The sequence below is a fragment of the Pistacia vera genome, unplaced genomic scaffold (assembly GCF_008641045.1).
Source record: "Pistacia vera cultivar Batoury unplaced genomic scaffold, PisVer_v2 Contig11, whole genome shotgun sequence".
In the NCBI taxonomy this organism is placed as follows: domain Eukaryota; kingdom Viridiplantae; phylum Streptophyta; class Magnoliopsida; order Sapindales; family Anacardiaceae; genus Pistacia; species Pistacia vera.
This window is the reverse complement of record NW_022195137.1, coordinates 500,067-524,694: the sequence shown is the minus strand read 5'-3', so window position 1 is coordinate 524,694 and position 24,628 is coordinate 500,067. Positions and strand designations below refer to the sequence as shown.

Here is a 24,628-nt window from a genome sequence, read left to right as displayed (position 1 = left end):
AATAAATATTTTGGGCCATGGAGAATGCTGTGATACCCAGTCTAACTGATTAAGCCCATCTGGGGTGGAGATAATGTTGTTTGGCCCAAGTATAGATTAAATAATAATAAAATGAAAACGTAAGACAGTTTTACATATATTTAATATTGTATTAAAAGGTGTAATGGTGAAAGGTGTTATAGTGAAAGATGTTAGTGTAGCTTGATTACAAAATAAAGTTTACAACTTTTGACGAATAAAAGAGATAGCTTTTGCTTTATTATGAAAAGCAATGTGGAATATTTAATTGTACGGTGTAATTTTAAATAAGATTTGAGTGTATTAATATTATCCTCCAATTCCACCAACTACATTGCATCCGATCTGACGTCAACTCAATTCTGGTCCTCCTTCCTTTAAACCAAATGTTACATTGGAGTTGTATAGCGACAATGGTAAAGTCATTTCAGCCTTTTCACTTTTATCCAATTAACTTGTACCATGAATACAAGTAGAAGATTATAAATATTTGTTGATGCCCACTCCACTAATAATTAATGCAGATTCTCCCACGTAAACGTGATTTTGTTGCAAAGGAAATCAACTTGGGAATGTCCGAGGATTTCGCATTAAAGAACTTAAATTTGTAGAGCTTCCGAAGATATGAAGAATTAGGTTATCAAAACACCTTTCATTTTCATCATTTATGTTTGATTCAATATGAGAAGAAGTGGGTTAATCATCCATACTTTCAATTATATACATGTTGCGAAGAAGTAGGTAGTTGCATGATAGTATTTCTGAGCCATAAATCAGTTTACACTTGACTAGACAAATTAATTGTATTAATCTCAGATACCTTTTTTTCATGACAAGACTGATCTCAGTTAAAGCAACTCATGCATATCCAATCCTACTTCACCACATGTTTTATAATCTACTATGGTCAACTTACACGTCCAATCTTCAACCATGAAATTCAGGTTAATGAATAATGATATTGATGCATGCGAAGTTGCTTTCTTTTTGGATTTGGTTAGGCTAACATTTTTGGAGTATATAGTTGATTCAATTTTCACACGAAGAAGACAAAGATCTTGAAATCATCAGACAGAGACCGGTTGAGCTCATAATAGTACTAGACATTATCCCATAGACAATGCTATGAATATGGCATCACTTTCCTTCACCCTTCAATTCCCACCTCCAATCCTACCCACTTTCTCCAGTTCAATCAATGTCTGGCCAGATGATTTCTGGCCTCTGCTTTTTTTTCCTATTTTCATCTCCAAAACTTGTTTTTCATATTGCAGCCCTTTTGTTTGTCATGATTGATTTCTTGAATTAATGGCCGACATTTTCTTTGTGTCTTAGATTCTTATGAACTCAATCAATGACAAAGACGCTATTAATATACAGTCTACTAGACAACTTGAATACAAAATCTTAGGGCATTACCAACTTCAACTGTAATTTGTTCGTATTCAATACATCCACGTGTGTGTATATACACCGTCAACAGCAGCCATATTATATTAATATTTGAAAATGGAAGTTCGGGTTACCGAACCGGAGTTTGCCAGGATGCATGCTGAGCTAAAGTTATTGTGAAGCATTGGGTTGGTATAGGAAACTCCCATTAAAGACAATCCAATGAACTCATTAATTCGTTTCATGTAATTCAAGAGGATTTTTGCCATACAAATTTTAATATTTATTAATTGTTCAAGACAAGGGAGTTTGTGTGTAAGAGAAGAAGGGCAGACATAAGAGAGGTAGATCGTGGACTAACCTTTGATATCTAGTCTTCTTTACAAATTAAGGCAACGAAGAGTTTACAGTATACACCATATATTGGTACAAGAAAAGTCACAAAATTCTATTATTGTTACATATCTGCTGAGCAGAAGTGAGATTTTACAATAATGAAAAGCACGCAACAGGCAGCAATGAAAATAAGGATACAACAAACCACCTCAAGATAGATCAAATTAGTTAAAATTCCCAACTAATTCGATGCTTAATTTTGAGGACTCTTTCCTAGTGTGGACAATTTCGGTTCTCCAGTCCTTGGACTCTGAAGTCCTCTTCCAGTGATGCGAGGACTTCTTTCTCCTCTTAGTTCACTCACCCGAGGACTGCATGAAACACGCGGGCTTTGAAGGTCATGTGCCGGTGTTGTAGAGGAACTTGTAATTTTAGGACTGCTTGTGTGCCTAAATTCACCACGGCTTCTAGTGATAACTTCATCTAAAATCTCTCCATCCCCAACAGAAGCAGCGCCTGCTCCCAGCTCTCTCTCCTGCACAGCGGAGACCATCCATCAAACAGTCAAACCAATATAATAAGACTATAGTATGATAATTCAAAATTTTGTCATCAAGTTACAAAGTTGAATGAATTTTAATTGCAATGGACAAGAAATCATACTGTTACGAGATTGAATGGTAGAGCTGGCGCCTCTTCATACTCTGCTGCATCTAAGTCTTGAAGGTGCGCCCCTTTAAAAAACTTGGGCAGTATATATTGTCTTACGGGAACCAACAGCATGATCATCACAGGGAACATGAGCCCAGCAATTGGAATCCACGTAAGCCCAAAACATGTAAGCAAATAAATGGTTTGAAAGATGGTAAATACTGCAATTGTCTTGAAAGGCACGGTTTCCACAAATGTAGCATGGTACTCCTCAAGGACTCTGCAAGATAAAATAGGTGTCTTAGACGTTAAAGAGAAAGAAGGAAGTTAAATGAAATAATTGAAAGGCAAGGGTTTGAAAATGTTTACTTGTATCTTCGGCTTGGTGCAGTGAAGAGCAATAAGATCCTTTCCCAGAATTGGTTACCTGGTAAACTTTCAATGGCCATGAAGGCGAAGTAGCCCCAAAGGACTGCAGTTGGTATCATTTTGAGGACAGGCATTGCTGCAACACATGCTCCCACTAATATGGCTTGAAGCAAGTTACTTAGACGCTGTTCTTTCACCTCAACAGGCAAAAGATCATCAATCTCCTTTTCAATATCGAATACAGTCTCGTCAACTGGGGCATCAATATTTCCCATACATGATGCTGCTTGAATGGTTGACTCTTTAAATTCCTTAAGTCCCTGTAGAAAAATTTCCAAGTTTTTTGAGTCATCAAAGCCAAGACACTCGCCTTCTAAAAGATTTTCCAATTTTACACGAAAGTGAAGCAGGAAAATTAAGTATCACGAGAGTCAAATCCAACACATGCAAGTAGCAATCATACTTGAGCTGCAGGCTGCTGGTAGATTAAAGGGGTTTGCATATGTTGATAGGCTTCTTGCATAGTCCCATACAACTGTCCCAGGCTGGCATTTTTTCTAATACTTTTGCGTGCTGTTGAAACAAGCCGGTTACGTAGCAACTGCACACGTTAATGAGCATAAATGATCTTGAGTAAACTTAATTGCACAATTAACCATAGGAAGTTTCCGGAACAAAGAAACTGTATCTCTGCTAGTTGGTTAAAGATTCTGAAATAATCATTAAAGAATTGCGTATGTACGGGGTTTCACTTGGGGAATTCAGGAAAGAATACCTGATGTTTAAGAGTCGCCAGACTCTTTGTGTGCATGGGAGATTGTGGGATGACTCCATTAGATGGAGGGATTCCGATAAGTCCACAGATTAAGGTCTGCAATAAAAGAAAATTCAATTTAGCATAGGGAGTGTAAAAGAAAAATCTATTGAGAGGAAAATTGCATGTAGAGAGAGAAAGAGCAAAATAGGAAGTTGCATACCAAAAGCCCCAAAAGCAGTAAGTCATAATGGTAAGATGATGGCTTTCTCAAATTGAATTCTTTCTGCTGAGCAAGCTGGGATGCTACACTGTGGTCAAAGTAATAGAGCACAGCAATCATGGTTGCTGGAATGAAAGCTCCAATTATGTAGAAAATGGGAACGTTTACCATGTCCTGTCATTTTGAATAATTTTCAAGCCATCAGTTTAATCCTAATTTTGTGAAAACAAATTAAATTTATAGGTAGAGTAGAGATGGATGAAACATGCCTTAATGACAGTCCAATTTGCATATGCACCAGGGGACCATGGATTTGGGCTATAGAGACGTCGGGGGATTCCTTTTGGAACACTTTCAGATGGTATATAGGAAACAGCTGTCCACACCAGAACCATAAGTGGCACACCATAGTCTGCTATCAAGCTTCTAATCCAACCTGTGAAAACAAAAGTACGTACCTCTTATCAGAAGGAAGATTAACTATTGACTAAGATCCCCATAAATTATAAAGTACATAGAGAACGCCTTTTCAACCAAGAATACTTGCCAGATCCATAGCGCCATGACCTTGCTTTTCTGCTTCTTAATGCAGTGTGCAAAAGGCCAAATGACAGAACCAAAGCAAACATCCCATTTGCGAACCTCCAAGAAGGTATAAACTCTATTAATTTTGGATTCTCTCGTTTTGGAATTCGAAATTCTTCCACAAGACCCTAAATAATTGGATTAAAACATGTTAGTATCTTGTAGGAAGCATGACAAAGGTAATCTCTAAAACAATATAATAATGTAAAAATGATCAATACTAAACATGGCAAGAAAAAAGAATGATATAAGAACTTACTTTAACAGCTTGCTGCATGAAGAGCATTGCAATAAGCAGACCAAACAATTCTCCCGCTATACGGGTGAATCTATTGATGATGGAGCAAGCTCCTAAGATAGCCAGTAAGAACAGCAGCAATGTGGTCCAAACACATACCCTAACAAATTAAATGATCAAACAAGTTCTGTCAAGTCCTGAAGGAGAATTTGAACCACTGATGAAGAAGACGGAGGCAAAAATATAACAGGATTATATATCTAAAGGAAATTTGAGGAAGTAGCTGACCATCCGGTCCACGCTAGAAACAAATCTCGACCCAAATCTGCTCTCTCTTTCGCAAAGTTGAACATAAATGTGTACATGATGACCGTCGGCTCTGCCACTCCAAGTATCAGCAAAGGTTGACCGCCAATGATGGAGTGTATAATCCCACAAAGTGCTGTAGAGGCTAAAGTTTGAACCGCTGTGAGCAATCCCTCTGCGTGTACAAAGTGGAGATTACGCGTACAGTAATAAAATTTGATACAACCTTTTTTCTCTTAATTTCTTGTTTAATTGCTAAGATTGAAGAGGCTGACAATGACCACAAAAAAGCGAAAATAGAAAAATAGAGAAAGGAAAATCTCTAGAATAATTAAAATAAGTTTTTTTACAATTTCTGTCCATGTCCATACCAGTATCTCTCTCCAGTTGTTCACCAAATGAAATGACAGGAATCGCAGAAGCAAAGAATATATATGTGGTAGGAGCCAGAATCCTGGAAAACAATATGTATGTGTCACCAAGATCATATTAAGATTAATCAATAAACAAAGTTTAAAAGTGAAAACATTATAGTTCCGCAGTTGATCAGAATACACAAGCTAACAAGAACAACTTGTTTGACCAACAAAAAAGGGTGAAGTATTACCTGAAGCCTGCTTTAAAGCCACCAGTCCAATCTTGCTTGTAACACTTAAGTCTTCCTCGAAGATCATTTTTGATCCCACGAAAAGGTACAAAGGTCTCTTCCATTGCTTTATAAAGTACGTGAGATTTCAATAGTTACACTTTCTAAGGACTGGACAACTCTATAGAAGGTTAATTACCGTCTGGAAAATGTCGGGGTTTTGCAGATAGGAATAAGAGTGCCGTTGAAAGCACTAGCTGGTAAAGAAAATAGCCTTCTAATTACATAATTTGGTTACTGAAAGTTTACATAGAACTTCATAAAAATACCACGCCTATGATATATAAGGATTTTATGTTCACCTAGAGAGAGAAGGATCACAAGAATATCGGTAGAGATCCGGATAAATTAAATGAACATGTGATGTGAACTTGACGTGCGTATGAATTCAAGATTCAATGCAAAGACCAAACTACATAATGGTCGAATATCTTGGGAAGTTTCAAAGAGAGAGAATGAGAATGAATATAGTACGGAGTTGTCAACACTAATTGCTAGAAGAAGAGCACCCCAAGGTTTTAGTGGAACGTAAGTTTAGGCAGGGAAGGATGGGAGTAAGGAGTGGAATATATAAGCTTCTTAAATCACTGAGACGTGTAGTGGTGCAGGAAGCAACGTTATGTGGGTCAGAATTAAGATGCAAATGGAATTAAAGAAGTGAACTTGCACTCTCAGTGGAGAAGCGCAGATCCTCTAAGTCCTTGTATTATTTTCACTCTTATTTCTATGGGGCCATGCCATCAACCGTGCATGTCATGGCTCATTGGTGCAGTTGGGCCTACTAAATGATGAGTACTGTACTTTGATTTCAGATAGAATCAGGACCGTCGCTTAATTTCAGATGGTCAATGGTCAGTAGTACAGCTCTATATTCCATGCACTTGCACAGATTCATATAATATTATAGGAAATATAGAGTTGACTTTCCATTAAGTGATTTTGTCATTTTTAACCACACATGGGCCACTTAACTTCGGTTATTAACCCTCATAATTTTATCTGGTACTGTAAACTATAAAGTGGGATGGGTTTTGTTAGAATTTGAGGTGGGTCTAACTCCTCATCCAATAAGGTCTTGTTGAATGGGAGGATTACTCTCTCTTATAACCCAATAGGTTTGAGCGTGCATAGTCGACGTGGGACTCTAACACTCTCCCTCACAGTCAAACCCATATATTGGGTCATACCTGTTATTGGAGGTAGTTGCTGGCTTTAACTCCTCACCCGCTGGTTAAGCGCTCAGCTCAACTAAATTTGGGCTTTAATACCATGTTAGAATTTGAGATGGACCTAACTCCTCACCCAATAAGGCCTTATTGAATGGGAGGATTACCTCCTCTTATAACCCAATAGGTTTGAGCATGCCTAGTCGATGTGGGACTCCAATAGGCTTCAATTCGTCCATATAAGATATAGGCATTGCTCCTGCCAGTATTTTTATAGAACTGGAATAATGAGCTTGCAGATATGAAACCACCCATATTGAACTTCAATGTTTCACGTGGGCCTTGCTTCAATGACAATAACTATTTGACCTTATTTTCAATCTTCCAGTTAGAGTATATGAAACCACTCAAAACTAAAATTAGGTTAATTTTGCTGTAAAATTTCCTATTTTTTGTTTTATTTATTGTCGTCCATGTGATTGGACAACTCATTTTTGGCTATCTTCCAAACTCTTTCATACCACTTAGTATTTATTAAATTATTATATAATTTAAAAAAATGTTATCAGAACACTTTTCACTCTTAAATTGTTTCATTAACAGCTTCTTTTTATATTTTTTTCTCCAGTGAGAAAAGATTGATGTATTAACCACTACACCTCTCTTTCCAGGAAGTTACGTATTGGTTTTTGCTTCTTCAGAAGATCATAAAAATATACGGGATTAATTAATGTTGTTCTACGACTTCTGTAGCAGTTGCCGCGGCTTTATTCAATAATGAAATTTCCGAACAAGAAAATGGACAAAAAGCAGTTACTGGGTGGCACTAGAACATACTGTGGAGCGGGCCATTTGATGAAATGAAAAAGAATAATCATATTTCGGGATCTAAATCAATTTGGAGAATGGCTTCACTTTCTTACCATCATTCTAAGTGATGTATTGACATTTGGATTTGATTTTCTTGAGAGAATATAACAGTTTTTGTTTTAATAAATATACTCCAACACTTTAATTATTACTCTTCCCACCATTCCATTAGAAAAGAAAAGAAAAAAGTTCACATTCAGAGGCCAGGTACGAGGCACGATTTAAGGTCATGATTCGTCGTGCTTAATTTATTATGCAAATATATTAGATATAAGATCGCTGATTGGTTTAAGTTAATTACAAATGATGAATAATAAGTAAATAAATATGAAATCCTGAAAAAAGAATTATAAAGAAAGGGTACGAATCCCATTAGCAAAAAGCGCACTTTCGGATTCAAAGGTATCTAATCTACACAACGCTTTCACTTTTGGTAGATAATATATACTGGAATTCAATTTATTATAGTTGTTATTAACATTGCACATCAAAACTTATACGTATATTAATCCATGTATTGAAGAAATTAGACATCCTTGAATTAATCTATCATATTATATATGACTTTCTGACTTTGATCTTAACCGGTGTGAACATAAAGTTGGGTTACAGGTTAATAATTCCAAAATCCAGACTGTTTAGGTTTCTAGTTTACAAGGTTTTCTTAACTGATGCTCTACCCTCAAACATTACTTAAATTATATAAAGAACGTCACAGGCATGCAAAGAGATAAATACCGAATAGTTGTTGTTTTTCTTTTTCAACTTTTTCTGACTAACGACACCAAATTGATTGTAAATGACAATGCTTTTTTTGTCGGTTGAATTATTAGCTTGGAATTTATATATTCACATCTTAGCTAGTGACTGACAAGAGACTTCCACGATGAACTATTTTCTTTCTTTTTCTTTTTCAATAAAATAATTCTCTGTTTGTCCTTTACAAATAATAATAACTAAAAGGAATATTCAACTCTTCACCAGTTTTTGCTTTATTTTGTGCTGGGTGGTAGTGGTCATTTTCAGGCAAATTCAGAAAAAAAAGATAATGAAATGAGGAGAACTTGGGAAAGTTCATACATGCACGCCAAAACTACAGGAATCTATCTTTTCCATATTGTATATGTTTATTTGGCTTTGGTATTAAAGATACTGTTGAAGTTGGATTCAAATGATTTTGTCTCGCACAGCACAAGACTTCATTTATTCATCCTCATTATTGAGGGGTTGTGAGGCGAAGACAAAAGCGCCTGTCAATAACGGTAGATGTGTCATTCTTATAAATCTCACCATTGACTAAGTGGTGGGGTTTTGTCTTAGATGGATCACTCCTTTGTTTACGTTCGTTCTTTTATTTTTCAAGGGGACCTACATCAATTAATTTCTTCTTCCAACAAGTCATATTAATCATAATTAGAGACTTAAGGTTCAAGAAATATAAACATGCAGTCATAAGGGAGATTATGATTACCAGTGTTTTGGCTAATAATATGGAGTACATCTAAATATATGAATATATATTTTTAGTATTTGAAGTTCAATTTGTTGTTGTCTCTTACCTCTACTTCACAAGAACTGAATACATAAGAACCTGATCATCATATAATAAAATTCTTTCTTCTCATATATATAGTGAATATAATGGTTGATAAATATATTTTCTTTCACCACAATATTTCTAGCCTGTATTGCTGCTCTTCAATATCAGGTCTCCCAGAAATTCTCAAGCTTTACTCGAGGCGTAGAATATTGACCAGATAAAATACTCGAAGCAACAATACGATCGGAAGCTTCAGTGTAGTGAACTCCATCCCAAATAATGGAACTCGATACATTTCCGCAAATGTTGTAACCAGGCTGGCCGCACGTTGCTTTTACATTGTAATTATTCGGAGGCCCGCCATATCCGCAACAAGCCATAAATGGATTCTCAAAACCTGTAAAATACTCAAAATGCACCCACCAATAAAGTTTTCAGATTCAGCTCATAAAAGAAAAATTTCTAATTCATCAAAATTCTGGTACTGATCTTTACCATATTTTTTGTACTTAGCAAACAGGTTGTACTTGATCTTGTATATGTCTACATAGAAGACAGTGGCATCCTTAAGAACTGATCTCATTTCTTTACAGATATTAAGTAGTCCTTTATTAAAGGCTTTGGCAACATGGTTATGAACGCCAAGGCATCCAATGCCATCAAGGTCACTGTTATTATGCGGATGTAATGCAAGTTCTTTGGGTGCACACCCCAATGGACCAGTGTTGTGTATCCAAAAGTTTCTGCCACCATTTAAATATATGTTCTGCTTAGTAATAGAAAAGTTTTAATCAGTACATGGGGAAATTTACATACAGATCAAGAATACCACATAGACTCACCTGGATAGCTAACTTGATTTCAGCAAGAAAAGAAGGGATTTTGTCAGCAACTGGCCCATAGGTTAAGTTTGATGCATATAAGGCGATCAAGAGATCATTCTGTCCAATGTCAATCATGTAAAGTGCATTACAGAACCCCTCTTCATTGATGAAGTTACCTGATTCACCTACATTATGTGAAAGTTTACATTGATTTATACGGATAAGATATCAGTCCATAATATGTATAAGTTCATCCGACCAAATTAAAGGAGTTACCAATTGAAAGGAGTTCAAGTGAGCGTTTTTTGAAGCGAATGAATTGGCGAACTTGAACATCTAGTGCAAACGGGACAAATTGTGGAAGAGTGGTCGCTCCACTTACTGCGAAGTTTACCCCACCACTGAAATTTGGAGCCAATGAGTCCAAATATGGGCTCAAGTAACTTAAGTTTAAGTGCTCACCTAACAGATAATACGTAATATATCAATACGGTTAGTTGCTAGGAGGGTAAAAATACTAGTCTCTTCTCTAAGTAAACAAATTGGCAAGACAATTATGTGGATAATATTCATAAAAAAGTCAACACCTTCTTAAACTTACAGAAAAAGTCAATCACAAGCCGCCTATCACCTAAACGGCCTGTGCCTCTCTGAAAAAATGTAATGCCATGAGGAAGGCCGATGGGAAGTCCGGTGCCAGCAAGTACTCCTCCTGTGTCAGAATTTGAGTCCCCAAAATTAATGAGAATGGGCGTAGCCTGGCTAGATTTTGAGATAGTAGACATACCAAATGTCCATGCCATAAATATCAAATATAGAGAAAATTTTCCGCCCTCCATTTTCTCTGCTTTCTGTAGTCACTAAACCAAACTGCTTCAAATAGTAATATGCACCAACACCAGTGCTGGCTTCCCATTTCAAGATTGCTTGAGATCTGCATCCGTAAATTTAGCTTTAGATAATTTTGACCTAAATAGATTACTGCATAAATTTGCTGGCAATGACTTTCTGTCTGCTTATCTAAATCCACTCAGAAGTCAAGCCTGGCTTCTTTTTCATTATCTTTAAGATGAATCTCAAAACTTGTCCAAGGCAACTCTATGGGGAGACATTTTTTTTCCAAATTGTACTTTCCATGCCAACTACTATTATGAAATCAAATTGACCGCATACATGTAACTTGAGGTCAAGTTTAATTAATATAGTCCACAGACCAAAAAGAATCTTCCAATATATAGAGGAAAATTGGAAAGACTAATTATATATCACGTGTTTCTAGATATTTGCTTATCAAGTAAACTTAATTACAAAAGAAATCAAACTTAATTTGAGGAGTAGAGTAAATGGTAGATAGTATTTTGGAGGCAAAATTTGAGTTTGCTGCTTCTGTGTAATGAACTCCATCCCAGCTTACGTATTGAGATCCTTGGTTATATACGTTGGCACCGGTTTGGCTGCAACTTATATTTGGATTGTAGTTGTACGGCATCCCACCATACCCACAGCAGGCCATTAAAGGATTCTCAAAACCTGTTAAACCAACTCACAAATCAATGTAAATATATAATCACATGTTGGGGTTTAATTAACATCATAATATGTAGCAGAAATATTGGGTCTCATACCATATTTGGTAAAATTGGCTATCAGATCAAGTTTAATAGCATATATATCAACATAAACAATGGTTGCATTCTTCATCTCTGATCTGAGTTTTTCACACAAGGCGCTCAATTGTATATTAAATGCATTTGCAGCATTATTTAAGGACTGAATGCATCCATACTCGTCTAAATGATCACTAGCCTTTTTGGCAGTTGTAGCAAGTTTTTGTGGCAAGCAGCCCAGTGGTCCAGTATTATGGACCCAGAAATTCTTCCCACCTTGTTGGTATATACTCTAGATTTGAAATGAAGAGAAATCAAAGGAAAACTAATGTCAGTTGGCTCTCATGTTTTGCAAGCAGAAACAAATAAAGCAGGGTGGTAAGTGAAGAGCCTCACCGAAATAGCAAATTTGATTTCGGCAATGAAAGATGGAATCTTCTCTAAGACTTGTTCGTATGAGAGATAGCCGAATGCACCAGCCAAATCATTCTGTCCAATGTCAAATATGTAAAGTGCTTTCTTGAAGTCCTCCTCACTTACCATATTTTTGTAACCTGAACCATATTTAAGATGTATTATGTAAGTGAATTGAGATCACATTGTAAATAAGTTTTCCGGGATGAAATTCAATGTAGAATATACTACAGATATCAGTCAATAATAAGATTACTCTCAAATATGCTTTGAAAACAAAAATCCTTCAATAATGTACCTTTCGATATAAGCTGAGGGGAGAGGGAACGGAACCTCGAAAACTGAAGCATTTGACCGCCTAGCTGGAGAGGTGTATATCTGGGTAAAGTTGCTGCACCACATATAGCAAAATTAACTCCATTACTAAAATTTGGCCCCAGAGATTCCAGATATGGGGTCAAATAATTAGTATTTAAACTTTCACCTGCCAAGAAAGCAAACAGTGAGAACCTTTGTTCATGTGTCCCCTCTACTTACAGAAGCCTACTAAAATATTTAGTTTATAAAATCAAGACACTATCACAATTCATATGTACAATCAACAAACTGATTTACCCATTTCAGTTAGTTGATCTTATATCAAACTTTTGATTCAATTGTTGCCCTTTTGGGCCATAAAAAATGGGTCTGAAGCGAGGCATAGCCCATTGTAAAATTATATCCAGAAGTCCAACATAACTCACACTGTTACGGCCACAACGAAAGGATGCAATGCAATGCATGTACGTGTACACACAATCTCAATATATCTCTAGTCTGTAACAAGTTCCGATTCAGCACAGAAGTGAAATATAGAATCACTTGATTTATTTATGGTAATATAAAGTATAAGCTAAAATGAAATGATTAAAGTAAATACAAAACAAAGGGCAATATATGTTAAGCTTACAAAGGAAATCAATGATCAACCGTCCATCACATAAACGGCCAGATGGTTGATTGAAATATGTACGTCCATGAGGAGGTCCAAAATTGAAGCCCAGTCCGAATGAGTAACCTCCGGTGTCAGAATTAGAGTCCCCGAAGACGAAGATCACTGGTTTTTTTATGCATTCAGAATGAACAGAAGAACGAAAAGAAATGAACAGACAGAGAACCACAAGAAGTTTGCGCAGGGAAGAAAAAAGAAAATCTCTTTTCCTCACAACCATGTTTGTCCTGTTTCTTAGATAATTAGAATCATGAAAGCTCTTTTATAGTCATGGAAACAAATAAGAGCAATTTAACTTTATTAATCGTACATGACAAGTAATCGTAAATCGTAATTATTCCTAAGCAAATAAGTGGGTTTTAGTTTCGAATATTTTCTGGGAAATTAGATGTCTTTATCAGATTTATTAGCTGGCGAGGGAAGCCATACATATTCAAATGCATGTGCTTGTGCTTGTTAAATGTGAAGGCGATGGAAGTGGATTTCTATTTACGGGCTATGAATTCTGAAATAAAAAGTTTTACCTGGTCTGCAAGTTGATGAGCAAAGACGTTCAACATCATAAATGAACCTAATTTTGTGGAAGCAGGATGGCAACAACCAATCTATTTTGTCCTAACTCCTGAGACGATGGACGTCCGTTTAATTAATTCAACAACTGATGAAATAACCAACTGTTAATTTTTGGATCGACATTTTGGTTTGGTTTGTGATCACGGACAGAAATAAAAGTTTGCGACAGATTAATTAGTCCGTGAACCACGATAGATACCTTTTTGTTTTTACGTGTTCAACATTTTGCTTTGGGAGTTTGCCAATGGACAACAAAAAACAAGCTAAATTTTATTGGGCTTAAGATAGGAATACATGTTCCGAAAGGTAAATATTTAATATGGCCCAAAATACAGAGACCAAAAGATTATTTTACCAAAAATAGAAATATGGGCAAAAAACTATGCGGTGAGCGTGGATCGAACACGCGACCTTCAGATCTTCAGTCTGACGCTCTCCCAACTGAGCTATCCCCGCTGAATGATTAAGATGAACGCTTTTTAACTTTAATAATATTATAACTTAAAAGATCAATTCACATACGACCCGTCGAGAATCAAGGCGTTCGAAGTGAAAATAGTGATTGAAAATTTTTCACTTCTCATTACTTTGTTTAACAAGCAACATTGCAGCAATGCATTCCTTCTCTCATCCCAAAAGAATATTTGAAATGTTAAGGCAGATGTAACATAGTCTGGAAAATGAGAGAAGAAAACCAAAAAAAATAAAATAAATGCGTGAATGATTTATTCATATATAAGTTAATTTCCACATAGAAAGACCTTGTGGTTCTCCATCATGTTGAGCACAGGAAACAGACCATCATAATTATTATTTAACATACATAATAAACCAACTCAATTTATTTCCTGTTGCACCTACTCCACATGTTATGAAATCATATTCAAAGCCAATACAAAGCTACTCAGCAGTACCATTTAATTCAGGAAACAACAACTGAATCGACCATCTGATAGAGACAATTTCTCTGCTTTTGCAACTGCCTCTAATGGGAGAGGAGCAAAACTTTTGGATGGGCCATAGAAATGAGGGAAGCTATTTGAACCATCCACAAGTTCATAGATCAATCCATCCCCAAGCTGCACCCATAGTACATGTAAAAAGAGGAGCTCTTATCAACAGGTGTCGTACACAAAACTTCTAAATTTTAGATACTTCAACTCATCTAATTCATATAATCAATTCAATAAACTGAAAGTTCCAAATATCAAATCTATGTCCTCACATACATCAGTAAATTATCCGTGACTGTGATATCTATTCTCTCTCTCTCTCTCTCTTTATATATATATATATATATATATATATATATATAACAAATTAATTACTCATATGTATTTGATCATATGTTACAATAAACTTTCATAAAATTATGAATTTATGGGTGTTGATACAAAATATATATATATATATAAAACCCAATAACCAACAAACTCATCTTGCCTGCACAAATTTTAAAACAAAAATCCAAACCCAATTTCACATTTTCCCTTACTCGGCTCAGCCCAAATTTTAAAACAAAAATCCAAACTCGATTCCACATTTTCCCTTACCCAGTCCAAAATCCAAATCAAATTCAGTCGCTCTAATTTGGTTAATCCAGCGAACTCGAACAATCATTATGTGTTCATTCTAGTTCAAACACAATTTCGAACGGGGTGTTCGTTTGTGTTCGGTTCGTTTGCAGGCCTAAACTTATGTACCCAAGTTCAAGTGAACATACAACAGATGACCAGACTCACCTTTTTAGCATCAATTTGGAGAAGGTACAAATCCACCTTAGTGTTTAGGAAAAAGTTTTGTAGCGTTGCCTGCACCTGCACATTAATTAAACGAATTTATGACATTAGTTGACAGTATAGCAATTAGCTAAGCCCCCACCTTCCTATTTAATGTTCACAAGTTGAGGATCTAGACAGACTTCCACAATTCAACTTAATTTGTGGAATGAAGAAAGCAATTCTAAGCCTGATTATTTACCACAAAGTAAACAGACTTAAGAGTACTTAATTTTGAGGTTATTGAAAATCGCAACTTGTAATCTTAGTTTGAATAAGTCTAAAGTCCGATTGTTTACCACGAAGTAAATCAATGATTGTTTAACGAGATTAAAGAATAGAGAGGAAGCTGCGCATGGACCTGATCGAGTTTACTCAGGTGGATGCAACCAGTAGACTTGTCGAGGTCTCCACCAAAGATAGATCCATTCTTCTGCAACTCTTCCCACTCTTGAGCTGTACTGATTCTGTACACAAACTCTTCACCTTCTCCTTCTTTTGCGGCCATTCTCTTACCCACAACCGACAACTGCTCTGATAATCGGATTTTTTTTTTTTTTTTTTTTTTAATTGGGTATGCTCAGATCTTTCCAAACTCGAATTCAATCTCCGTCATCGTCAATTAAGATTGGATGGATTCAAATGGGCCAATTATTAAAGAAATGGCGAATATGGCCCAGTTTAATGGAGCCCAACCATCTGACAGCAATGTCATGAATTCCCACGTGTCAAGTGAACATTAAATTCTTTAATTTTCTACTCAGCCAGCGACAGCGTCGTTACTTGCGAGGTTGAGTTGAGTGACTTTACTATAGTAGCCCAACATCTCCATTTTCAAAAGTCAAAAAATATGGCTGCATCTGCAAAACCAGGCACACTCACTTATCAGCATTTTCACTCTCATCGCAAAGAATTTCCTCTATTTGATTGCACTTCTATCCTTCCCAGGTTCAGGGATTCTCGATTTTCTCAGCTCAAGCTCGCAAGAAATGCATCAAATCTTCCTGTTACTAGAGCCCAGAGCTCCCCTGGCCCTGGTACGAAATTTATAAGATGTAAATTCTCTTATTTTGGGTGTCTGTAACACTGAAATGGTTGATGATCCCATGTTTTCTTGCTAGTAGATTATATTCCAGATTCTGAATTTTACAAAGTGGAAGCGGTTGTCAGGTATTTAAAAAGTTTCCGTACACTATTACCCATATAATTTATTATATTCCTTTACTTAAGAGTAGTTTCAGATATCTAATTTCATGTTTTTCCGTGCTGCTGAATTTGGAATGATATAGGCCCTGGCGAGTCCAACAGGTTTCTTCAGTAAGGGCTAATAAACCTTCACCTTTTCTTTGCGCTGAAATTATTAGTATAGTTAATTTATGTATCAAATTTGCTTAGTACCACTACCTCTTCTGGTTTATATTCCTCTCACCTATTGCCTTTTAACTCCTTATATTCTCATCTTCCGTTGTTTCTGGATACATTTTGCAACCCGTAATCAAAGTCAGCATAAAGTTATGGACAAAACTTTTAGTTTTAGATGAACTATAACTTTTAAGACCTCTAACTTCGTGAATGGTTAAGGTCATTGATGATTTGTTTTTGTGAAGTTTCGTTAGATCAGTTCAAGTTCTATAGCAATTATGTGTCAATTATGAGTTCATAGTCCACGAATTCTTAACTAGGCCAAAACCAGCTATTGGTTTCCTTTCACACTTGTCAAAAAGCAGCAAGAAGATGTTTTTAGCTCAAGAAATGAATATTTCATATCTCAAAAATTAATGTGAATCCTATTTTCATAAGCTAATGGACTTCATACTAAAAAGTGTATAACAACTTGGAGCTGGCTTGTAGTGCTCTTGAGCCTGAGTTAATACTTTTCTGTTGATAGATGAACTTCAAACTAGTATACTTATTAATATCCGAGCTAAACAAGGACAAACAGATGCCTCACCTGAAGATATACCCATTTTAGTCGCATTACTTAGCTAAATATTTTTTCAAATTAATCATTGAACTTCTTCAGTGTATCACATCTTCTTAACTCCTATCTCATGTGTTGTTCACATTTTATGGTTTCTATCTTTAAACATGAAGGCTTTGCTGAAAATGGGTATTCGTGGTGTCACGGTTTCTGATGTTCGAGGCTTTGGTGCTCAAGGAGGATCAACAGAGCGACACGGTGGTAAGTTTTAGTCTTCTAGAAGGTTGAAATTTTCATATAGGATGGCTAAAATTTAGCATTAATTAGATTAGTTGGCTATGGTTTATTTCTTGCAGTACCTGTCGTCAATTTCCAGTTGCAGTACCTTTTATTTATTAGAATTAGATTTGATTGTACAACTATAAAATTTCCATGAGCTACCTCTTCTTTTAATTTGATTGTTGGATATAAGCAGTATTTTGTTCTCTATTTTGGTTAGAATTTTTGTTTATTTTTAAATCATTTTATTTATGAGCTAAGTCAAAGTAGAACAGAATAATTTTCTTTTGAATAATTCCTGTTCAGGCTCTGAATTTTCTGGTGACAAGTTTGTTGCTAAAACAAAGGTGGAGATTGTGGTGAGCAAAGACCAGGTATGGATATTATGGATCCTAACTAGTTTGATAAAGTTAAGATTTGTCTCCACCATAAGTACAATTATGTTTGGCAAATGGCTGCAGAAAGAAAATGTTTATGATATTTTATTAATCCTGCCAACAATCCCATCTTAGGTTGAAGCAGTAATAGACAAGATATTGGAGGAGGCAAGAACTGGAGAGATTGGTGATGGCAAGATTTTCTGTAAGGCTTTAAACCTTTTTTATTTTGAAATTTTTTTGAAATACTTCAAGCATAGCTTTGATAGCCTGCCTTTTATAGCGATTTCTACATTTCCTGTGTGGGTACTGCTACTGAAATTCAACAATAGCATTTGTAATTTTACAAAACATGTTACCTAGCTAAGGTAATAAAACAAAAAAGTAATGCCATTAGAAAACATGCTGATGAAGATGATACCAGCTTATGGTGAATGATCCTCCGTGATTTATATATATTTTTTATTTTATTGGCAGTCAAATTCCACAACTGAACTCCTTCGTTGTGCTACCTATAAAGTTTTATGCAATCTGTCCTCCTTGCATCCTTATTTACTTGCACATTTATCTGAAATTAAACCAAAGAAAAATGGAAACCTAATTTATGTATATGTAGTCAGACTTGGGCAATATATTCAGGCCTTTTGATGAAGTTTTATTGGTTGTGCAGTGATACCCGTCTCAGATATCATAAGAGTTCGCACTGGTAACTTAATTGTCTTCGCTGCTTTTTACCTTGTATCTGTATTTTCCATGTATAGAATGATGCAACTTGACATGTATACAAATAATGAGTTCAAAACTTTCAGGTGAGCGTGGAGAAAAGGCCGAGAAGATGACTGGGGGACGATCTGAAATGCCCTATGCTGCATGACCATGTTGAAGTTGCCATATGAGCAAAGAGCAGATTAATAACCCTCTTACTGTATTGTACTTGCTATTCTTATGCCTAATAAAAATAAGAGTGTGATGACTTTTATTTATTTATTTTGTGACAAATATAACAGTTAAAAAGAAAAAAGAAAAAAAATCTATTTGGGAAAAGCCAAAAATTTATGGCCACTTTTGATGAAATGTTTGAAATTTCCTTCCAATGGAGTTGGGGACCCATAGTTGGGATTGTGAGTTTTATATTGATTTGCTGTATGTGCAGTGGATACCCTGGTTGCCTGCCTGTCTTATTTTATGCCAGCATCAACAGCTTGTACCTCTTTACCTAGGCTTGGTTTCTACTTTAGATGTCAGTGTTCATTGGATCATGGAACTTATTTTTATTTTTTAACGTTGTGTACCTCCAGCATTATTATCCTTACCATTCCATCTCATATTAATTAAAATTAAGGAAATTTGTGTCACCTATACAACAACATTCTATTCATTTTCCTTCAAAATCTCTATATTTTTATCATTTATGAGAGGAAAAAAAAAAAAAATGAACTCATTAAAGCACAAAGTATAATACATTAACCAATAAAAATGCTGAATTTTTTTATATAGGAAAATGGAAAATCCTAATCCCCAAGTTAGGCCAATAATAAAACATAATTCTATTCCGAAGCAGTGAAATGAAGATGTTGTTACCCAAACAGGGTTTGCTGGCCAAGCGTCTCCATTCTACAACGTTACATTACTAACCACCATCCAACAGCTTAAATTTAAAAAGAAAAAAGAAAAAGTATAAAACTAACGGAAATTGACGGCGTTAAAACAATTAAACGGCCGTTTTCGTTCTATAGATGCACAATCTTCGTAACCGTGTTAATCTGAACGACAGCTCGTATTTAGAGAGACAGAGAGAGAGGGAGGTAGATCTTCAACAAAACAAANCTGTTCAGGCTCTGAATTTTCTGGTGACAAGTTTGTTGCTAAAACAAAGGTGGAAATTGTGGTGAGCAAAGACCAGGTATGGATATTATGGATCCTAACTAGTTTGATAAAGTTAAGATTTGTCTCCACCATAAGTACAATTATGTTTGGCAAATGGCTGCAGAAAGAAAATGTTTATGATATTTTTGTTGTTAAAGGATTAATCAATGAATCCTGCCAACAATCCCATCTTAGGTTGAAGCAGTAATAGACAAGATATTGGAGGAGGCAAGAACTGGAGAGATTGGTGATGGCAAGATTTTCTGTAAGGCTTTAAACCTTTTTTATTTTGAAATTTTTTTGATATACTTCAAGCATAGCTTTGATAGCCTGCGTTTTATAGCGATTTCTACATTTCCTGTGTGGGTACTGCTACTGAAATTCAACAATAGCATTTGTAATTTTACAAAACATGTTACCTAGCTAAGGTAATAAAACAAAAAAGTAATGCCATTAGAAAACATGCTGATGAAGATGATACCAGCTTATGGTGAATGATCCTCCGTGATTTATATATATTTTTTATTTTATTGGCAGTCAAATTCCACAACTGAACTCCTTCGTTGTGCTACCTATAAAGTTTTATGCAATCTGTCCTCCTTGCATCCTTATTTACCTGCACATTTATCTGAAATTAAACCAAAGAAAAATGGAAACCTAATTTATGTATATGTAGTCAGACTTGGGCAATATATTCAGGCCTTTTGATGAAGTTTTATTGGTTGTGCAGTGATACCCGTCTCAGATATCATAAGAGTTCGCACTGGTAACTTAATTGTCTTCGCTGCTTTTTACCTTGTATCTGTATTTTCCATGTATAGAATGATGCAACTTGACATGTATACAAATAATGAGTTCAAAACTTTCAGGTGAGCGTGGAGAAAAGGCCGAGAAGATGACTGGGGGACGATCTGAAATGCCCTATGCTGCATGACCATGTTCAAGTTGCCATATGAGCAAAGAGCAGATTAATAACCCTCTTATTGTATTGTACTTGTTATTCTTATGCCTAATAAAAATAAGAGTGTGATGACTTTTATTTATTTATTTTGTGACAACTATAACAGTTAAAAAGAAAAAAGAAAAAAAATCTATTTGGGAAAAGCCAAAAATTTATGGCCACTTTTGATGAAATGTTTGAAATTTCCTTCCAATGGAGTTGGGGACCCATAGTTGGGATTGTGAGTTTTATATTGATTTGCTGTATGTGCAGTGGATACCCTGGTTGCCTGCCTGTCTTATTTTATGCCAGCATCAACAGCTTGTACCTCTTTACCTAGGCTTGGTTCCTACTTTAGATGTCAGTGTTCATTGGATCATGGAACTTATTTTTATTTTTTAACGTTGTGTACCTCCAGCATTATTATCCTTACCATTCCATCTCATATTAATTAAAATTAAGGAAATTTGTGTCACCTATACAACAACATTCTATTCATTTTCCTTCAAAATCTCTATATTTTTATCATTTATGAGAGGAAAAAAAAAAAAAATGAACTCATTAAAGCACAAAGTATAATACATTAACCAATAAAAATGCTGAATTTTTTTATATAGGAAAATGGAAAATCCTTATCCCCAAGCTAGGCCAATAATAAAACATATTTCTATTCCGAAGCAGTGAAATGAAGATGTTGTTACCCAAGCAGGGTTTGCTGGCCAAGCGTCTCCATTCTACAACGTTACATTACTAACCACCATCCAACAGCTTAAATTTAAAAAGAAAAAAGAAAAAGTATAAAACTAACGGAAATTGACGGCGTTAAAACAATTAAACGGCCGTTTTCGTTCTATAGATGCACAATCTTCGTAACCGTGTTAATCTGAACGACAGCTCGTATTTAGAGAGACAGAGAGAGAGGGAGGTAGATCTTCAACAAAACAAACCACTCTCTTCCCTCAGGTAAGTGGTTTTGCTCTCTGGCATCACATTCTGACTTTCGAGACTTGTACGACTTCTCTCTCAAAAAATTTCAGATCTCTGTTTTCTTTCATCTTTTTATTATTTGTTGCGTCAATTTCTCTGATCTGCTTTTCTTATTGCTCGATCTACCTTGATAATCGTGTTCCTTATCTGAAAATTTAATATCTGTGATCTCTTTTTTTATGGCCTCTTAAATGTTTGAGTGATCAAAATTACGTGTTGATGCGTTAGATTTGGATGTATTTTGTGCGCTGTGGTGTTTGATCTGTCTCGATTCAGACCTAAGCTGTTATTTTATTGTTTCTTTGGTTTGGATCAGCTCTTTCATAGTTAGATCTATGATTACAATTTGTAAATGCTGCATTTCGTTGATTAAGTTATTTCAATGTCAACTATTTTGATTCTGTTGATTATGGTCCAATGTTTTACTTGAACTGTTCAATTTATGTTTGTCATGTTGTGCACTAATGCTGCTCGGATTTTATTTTCTAATTATAAATTGATCTGGCATTATTGTTGTTTGCAGTTTGTGAAAAATGGGGTTGTCTTTCACGAAGCTTTTCAGCAGGCTCTTTGCTAAGAAAGAGATGCGTATTCTCATGGTAGGTCTCGACGCTGCTGGTAAGACTACCATTCTATACAAGCTCAAGCTAGGAGAGATTGTCACTACTATCCCAACCATCGGTAAGTTTTGACATCACTGTACATGCATTCTGCTTGAATACTTTAAGGGTTTGTATTGCAGTTGTTAATATAGAAACTTGGATTTTTTTTCAATGTTGGACTGGAAAATAATTAGTGTTAGGCTGACATCCACTAAAGACATGCAATTTAGCCTCACCCCCTTGTCATTGTCTCATTAGGTGGACTGCTTTCTTTTTCCCTCCTCTTGTAAATTTCCGTTTTGCCCTCAATTCTGTTGCATTATTTGATCAGGATTTAACGTGGAGACCGTGGAATATAAGAATATCAGCTTTACTGTCTGGGATGTCGGGGGCCAGGACAAGGTATGTAGGTTTAATTTTAACAAACAAAGTGCAAGCAAAATGTTAGTTTTTATGTTATGCAGATAATATAGTCGATCTCGCTTGCCATCAATGCTCTTTTGGTTTATTTCTTGAGATTTTTAGGGAATCTTTTTTCTTTGGTTATTTTTTCTGAGGGGTTGATTTAGGATAATAGAGTATTATCTGACTTATGAGATCTTTAACTTATAGTGCTGTTAGTATATCTGGATCTGCATACTCAAAAAAGGGAGTGCTTGTGATGGCTAAGTGCTGGTTTGATATTCCTCCATAAGTACTGAAGCATAAGAGAAATTTACGGAAGCCTACATATGTACTTCATAGTTCTCTTTGTTTATCTATGACAAGTGTGTGCTTTCTTAGGGTCTTTTGTTGGCACTTAATCTTTCATTTAACTAACCACAAGGTTACTATCCAGGTTTCAATGATAAATCTATAGAGTGATGTTCTCATATCCCTGTATATGGTATCTGGAAAATGCAATGCATATTGATGTATTTCTCGCTACTATTTATGTAGACGACTTTTTCCTAGCGTTAGATACAGTCTCCTGAACAATGAGCTCTTCAATCTAGGTTACTCGACTGAAGTTTTTTTGATTTCTCTGGTCTTCATATTGTTGTTAAGATCAAATGAAGCCTCTTTGGCGCACTTTCTGTTGTTTTAAATCATATTATAGCTTTTTTGGAATGAATTAAAAGACTTTATTCCTTGGCCTAGAGGCAATAGAATTTCCCATTGGATGGTGGGGTTTGGATTTGATTTTCAGTAATAGCAAAAGGGGGATTGGAGCATGTGATCTTGATTTCTCTATTTTTTTCCTAGCTAACCACCTATAGTTTTGGTTTTTCAGATCCGACCTTTGTGGAGACATTATTTCCAAAACACACAAGGACTTATCTTTGTGGTTGATAGCAATGACCGAGATCGTGTGGTTGAAGCCAGGGATGAGTTGCACAGAATGTTGAATGAGGTATTGTAACAAGTTTCAGAATTTCTTATCATAAGCACAGATGAGTGCTATAAGTGGAACAAGAAGACGTTGCTTTTGGGGAGTTTTGATGTGGTACTTTAGGGTGTTTTCTGCTTTTAATTTTACTATTTTTTGCATTGACAGGATGAGTTGAGGGATGCTGTGTTGCTAGTGTTTGCAAACAAGCAAGATCTTCCAAATGCAATGAATGCTGCTGAGATAACTGATAAGCTTGGCCTTCACTCCCTTCGTCAGCGCCACTGGTAAGATATATTGTTCCCCCTTCCTTTCCCCTCCTTTTTCTTCATTTCTTCTTTTCGCTGTAAGCATAATGATTTACTCTATATTGCAGGTATATCCAGAGCACATGTGCCACTTCTGGTGAAGGGTTGTACGAGGGACTTGATTGGCTTTCAAACAACATTGCAAACAAGGTATACTTTTGTGGATGATATATTGCAGATTTGAGCAATTGTACTGTAGATCTTTTTTGGTGTTATTTATGTAAATATTTTACTGTGCACTTGCAGGCGTAGAGGGCTAAATTCTGAAGTTTGGGTTGCAACAAATGTTGGAATAGAGAGTTAACATTGTTCCTTAATGTTTTGGGTTTTGTTGTACCCCGTTAAAAGTGTTGTTACCTTTTTTATCTTGTTTTTGTCGTATTGCTTGAACATTAAACATTGCCATTTGTTACATGTAGCTTCGGAATAATTTTTAAATTTAAATTTTCCTCTGCGTATCGTCTCGATAGCACCTCAGTCTTTGTCAGATGGTTCATTTAATTTCTGAATTTTTGCATTATTGCCAAATCCATAGCACCCTAGTGGCGGGTTGAAGATTTAAAGTTCGCTGTTATTCTACTCGGTGCGAAAAAAACTTGCTTAGGCAACTATAATAGCTTCAAAATTAGAACAATACGGAAAAGCTATTATCTTTTTTAACAAGTGGATGCAAGAGAACCCATCTTATTAAAATTCCA

The 24,628-nt window shown here is 35.7% G+C and overlaps 6 protein-coding genes and 1 non-coding gene across 11 annotated transcripts; 2 read left to right on the top strand and 5 right to left on the bottom strand.

The window, feature by feature from the left end:
- Positions 1-1,748: 1,748 nt before the first annotated feature.
- Positions 1,749-6,135, bottom strand: LOC116138892 (boron transporter 1-like). Its single transcript, XM_031424571.1, has 12 exons — positions 5,480-6,135; positions 5,244-5,326; positions 4,855-5,047; positions 4,588-4,726; positions 4,291-4,456; positions 4,013-4,179; positions 3,744-3,917; positions 3,542-3,637; positions 3,230-3,367; positions 2,767-3,086; positions 2,410-2,677; positions 1,749-2,281 (listed from the first exon to the last, which is right to left on the bottom strand). Exons 1-12 carry the CDS (start codon positions 5,581-5,583, stop codon positions 2,000-2,002), a joined length of 2,130 nt encoding a protein of 709 aa, XP_031280431.1. The 5' UTR covers positions 5,584-6,135; the 3' UTR covers positions 1,749-1,999.
- Positions 6,136-9,139: 3,004 nt separating this feature from the next.
- On the bottom strand, positions 9,140-10,777 carry LOC116139105 (GDSL esterase/lipase At3g62280). Its single transcript, XM_031424780.1, has 5 exons — positions 10,520-10,777; positions 10,195-10,380; positions 9,937-10,103; positions 9,590-9,860; positions 9,140-9,491 (listed from the first exon to the last, which is right to left on the bottom strand). Exons 1-5 carry the CDS (start codon positions 10,755-10,757, stop codon positions 9,259-9,261), a joined length of 1,095 nt encoding a protein of 364 aa, XP_031280640.1. The 5' UTR covers positions 10,758-10,777; the 3' UTR covers positions 9,140-9,258.
- A 33-nt stretch (positions 10,778-10,810) lies between these two features.
- Positions 10,811-13,214, bottom strand: LOC116139094 (GDSL esterase/lipase At1g09390-like). 2 transcript variants are annotated; one of them, XM_031424774.1, is made up of 5 exons: positions 12,889-13,214; positions 12,238-12,330; positions 11,922-12,079; positions 11,544-11,817; positions 10,811-11,448 (listed from the first exon to the last, which is right to left on the bottom strand). In XM_031424774.1, the coding sequence occupies exons 1-5, from the start codon at positions 13,148-13,150 to the stop codon at positions 11,219-11,221; spliced, it is 1,017 nt and encodes a 338-aa protein (XP_031280634.1). In that variant the 5' UTR covers positions 13,151-13,214; the 3' UTR covers positions 10,811-11,218. The 2 variants fall into 2 exon arrangements, with proteins under 2 accessions (XP_031280634.1, XP_031280630.1); XM_031424770.1 differs by having other exon boundaries at positions 12,238-12,423; positions 12,889-13,213.
- A 672-nt stretch (positions 13,215-13,886) lies between these two features.
- On the bottom strand, positions 13,887-13,959 carry TRNAF-GAA. The gene has a single exon. It is a non-coding gene; the product is annotated as a tRNA-Phe (tRNA).
- Positions 13,960-14,210: 251 nt separating this feature from the next.
- LOC116139063 lies at positions 14,211-15,917 on the bottom strand. Its single transcript, XM_031424739.1, has 3 exons — positions 15,643-15,917; positions 15,246-15,320; positions 14,211-14,582 (listed from the first exon to the last, which is right to left on the bottom strand). Exons 1-3 carry the CDS (start codon positions 15,787-15,789, stop codon positions 14,421-14,423), a joined length of 384 nt encoding a protein of 127 aa, XP_031280599.1. The 5' UTR covers positions 15,790-15,917; the 3' UTR covers positions 14,211-14,420.
- Positions 15,918-16,053: 136 nt separating this feature from the next.
- Positions 16,054-20,771, top strand: LOC116139040 (nitrogen regulatory protein P-II homolog). 3 transcript variants are annotated; one of them, XM_031424725.1, is made up of 8 exons: positions 16,054-16,318; positions 16,403-16,451; positions 16,571-16,598; positions 17,376-17,463; positions 19,694-19,761; positions 19,920-19,989; positions 20,455-20,490; positions 20,594-20,771. In XM_031424725.1, the coding sequence occupies exons 1-8, from the start codon at positions 16,132-16,134 to the stop codon at positions 20,656-20,658; spliced, it is 591 nt and encodes a 196-aa protein (XP_031280585.1). In that variant the 5' UTR covers positions 16,054-16,131; the 3' UTR covers positions 20,659-20,771. The 3 variants fall into 3 exon arrangements, with proteins under 3 accessions (XP_031280585.1, XP_031280580.1, XP_031280591.1); XM_031424720.1 differs by lacking the exons at positions 19,694-19,761; positions 19,920-19,989; positions 20,455-20,490; positions 20,594-20,771 and adding exons at positions 17,788-17,855; positions 17,994-18,063; positions 18,529-18,564; positions 18,668-18,739; XM_031424731.1 differs by lacking the exons at positions 19,694-19,761; positions 19,920-19,989; positions 20,455-20,490; positions 20,594-20,771 and adding exons at positions 17,788-17,855; positions 17,994-18,063; positions 18,529-18,564; positions 18,668-18,739 and having other exon boundaries at positions 16,058-16,318; positions 16,406-16,451.
- Positions 20,772-21,500: 729 nt separating this feature from the next.
- On the top strand, positions 21,501-24,399 carry LOC116138590 (ADP-ribosylation factor). 2 transcript variants are annotated; one of them, XM_031424304.1, is made up of 7 exons: positions 21,501-21,627; positions 22,175-22,332; positions 22,585-22,655; positions 23,527-23,646; positions 23,791-23,909; positions 23,999-24,080; positions 24,177-24,399. In XM_031424304.1, exons 2-7 carry the CDS (start codon positions 22,185-22,187, stop codon positions 24,180-24,182), a joined length of 546 nt encoding a protein of 181 aa, XP_031280164.1. In that variant the 5' UTR covers positions 21,501-21,627; positions 22,175-22,184; the 3' UTR covers positions 24,183-24,399. The 2 variants fall into 2 exon arrangements, with proteins under 2 accessions (XP_031280164.1, XP_031280167.1); XM_031424307.1 differs by having other exon boundaries at positions 21,551-21,673.
- The last annotated feature ends 229 nt before the right edge of the window (positions 24,400-24,628 follow it).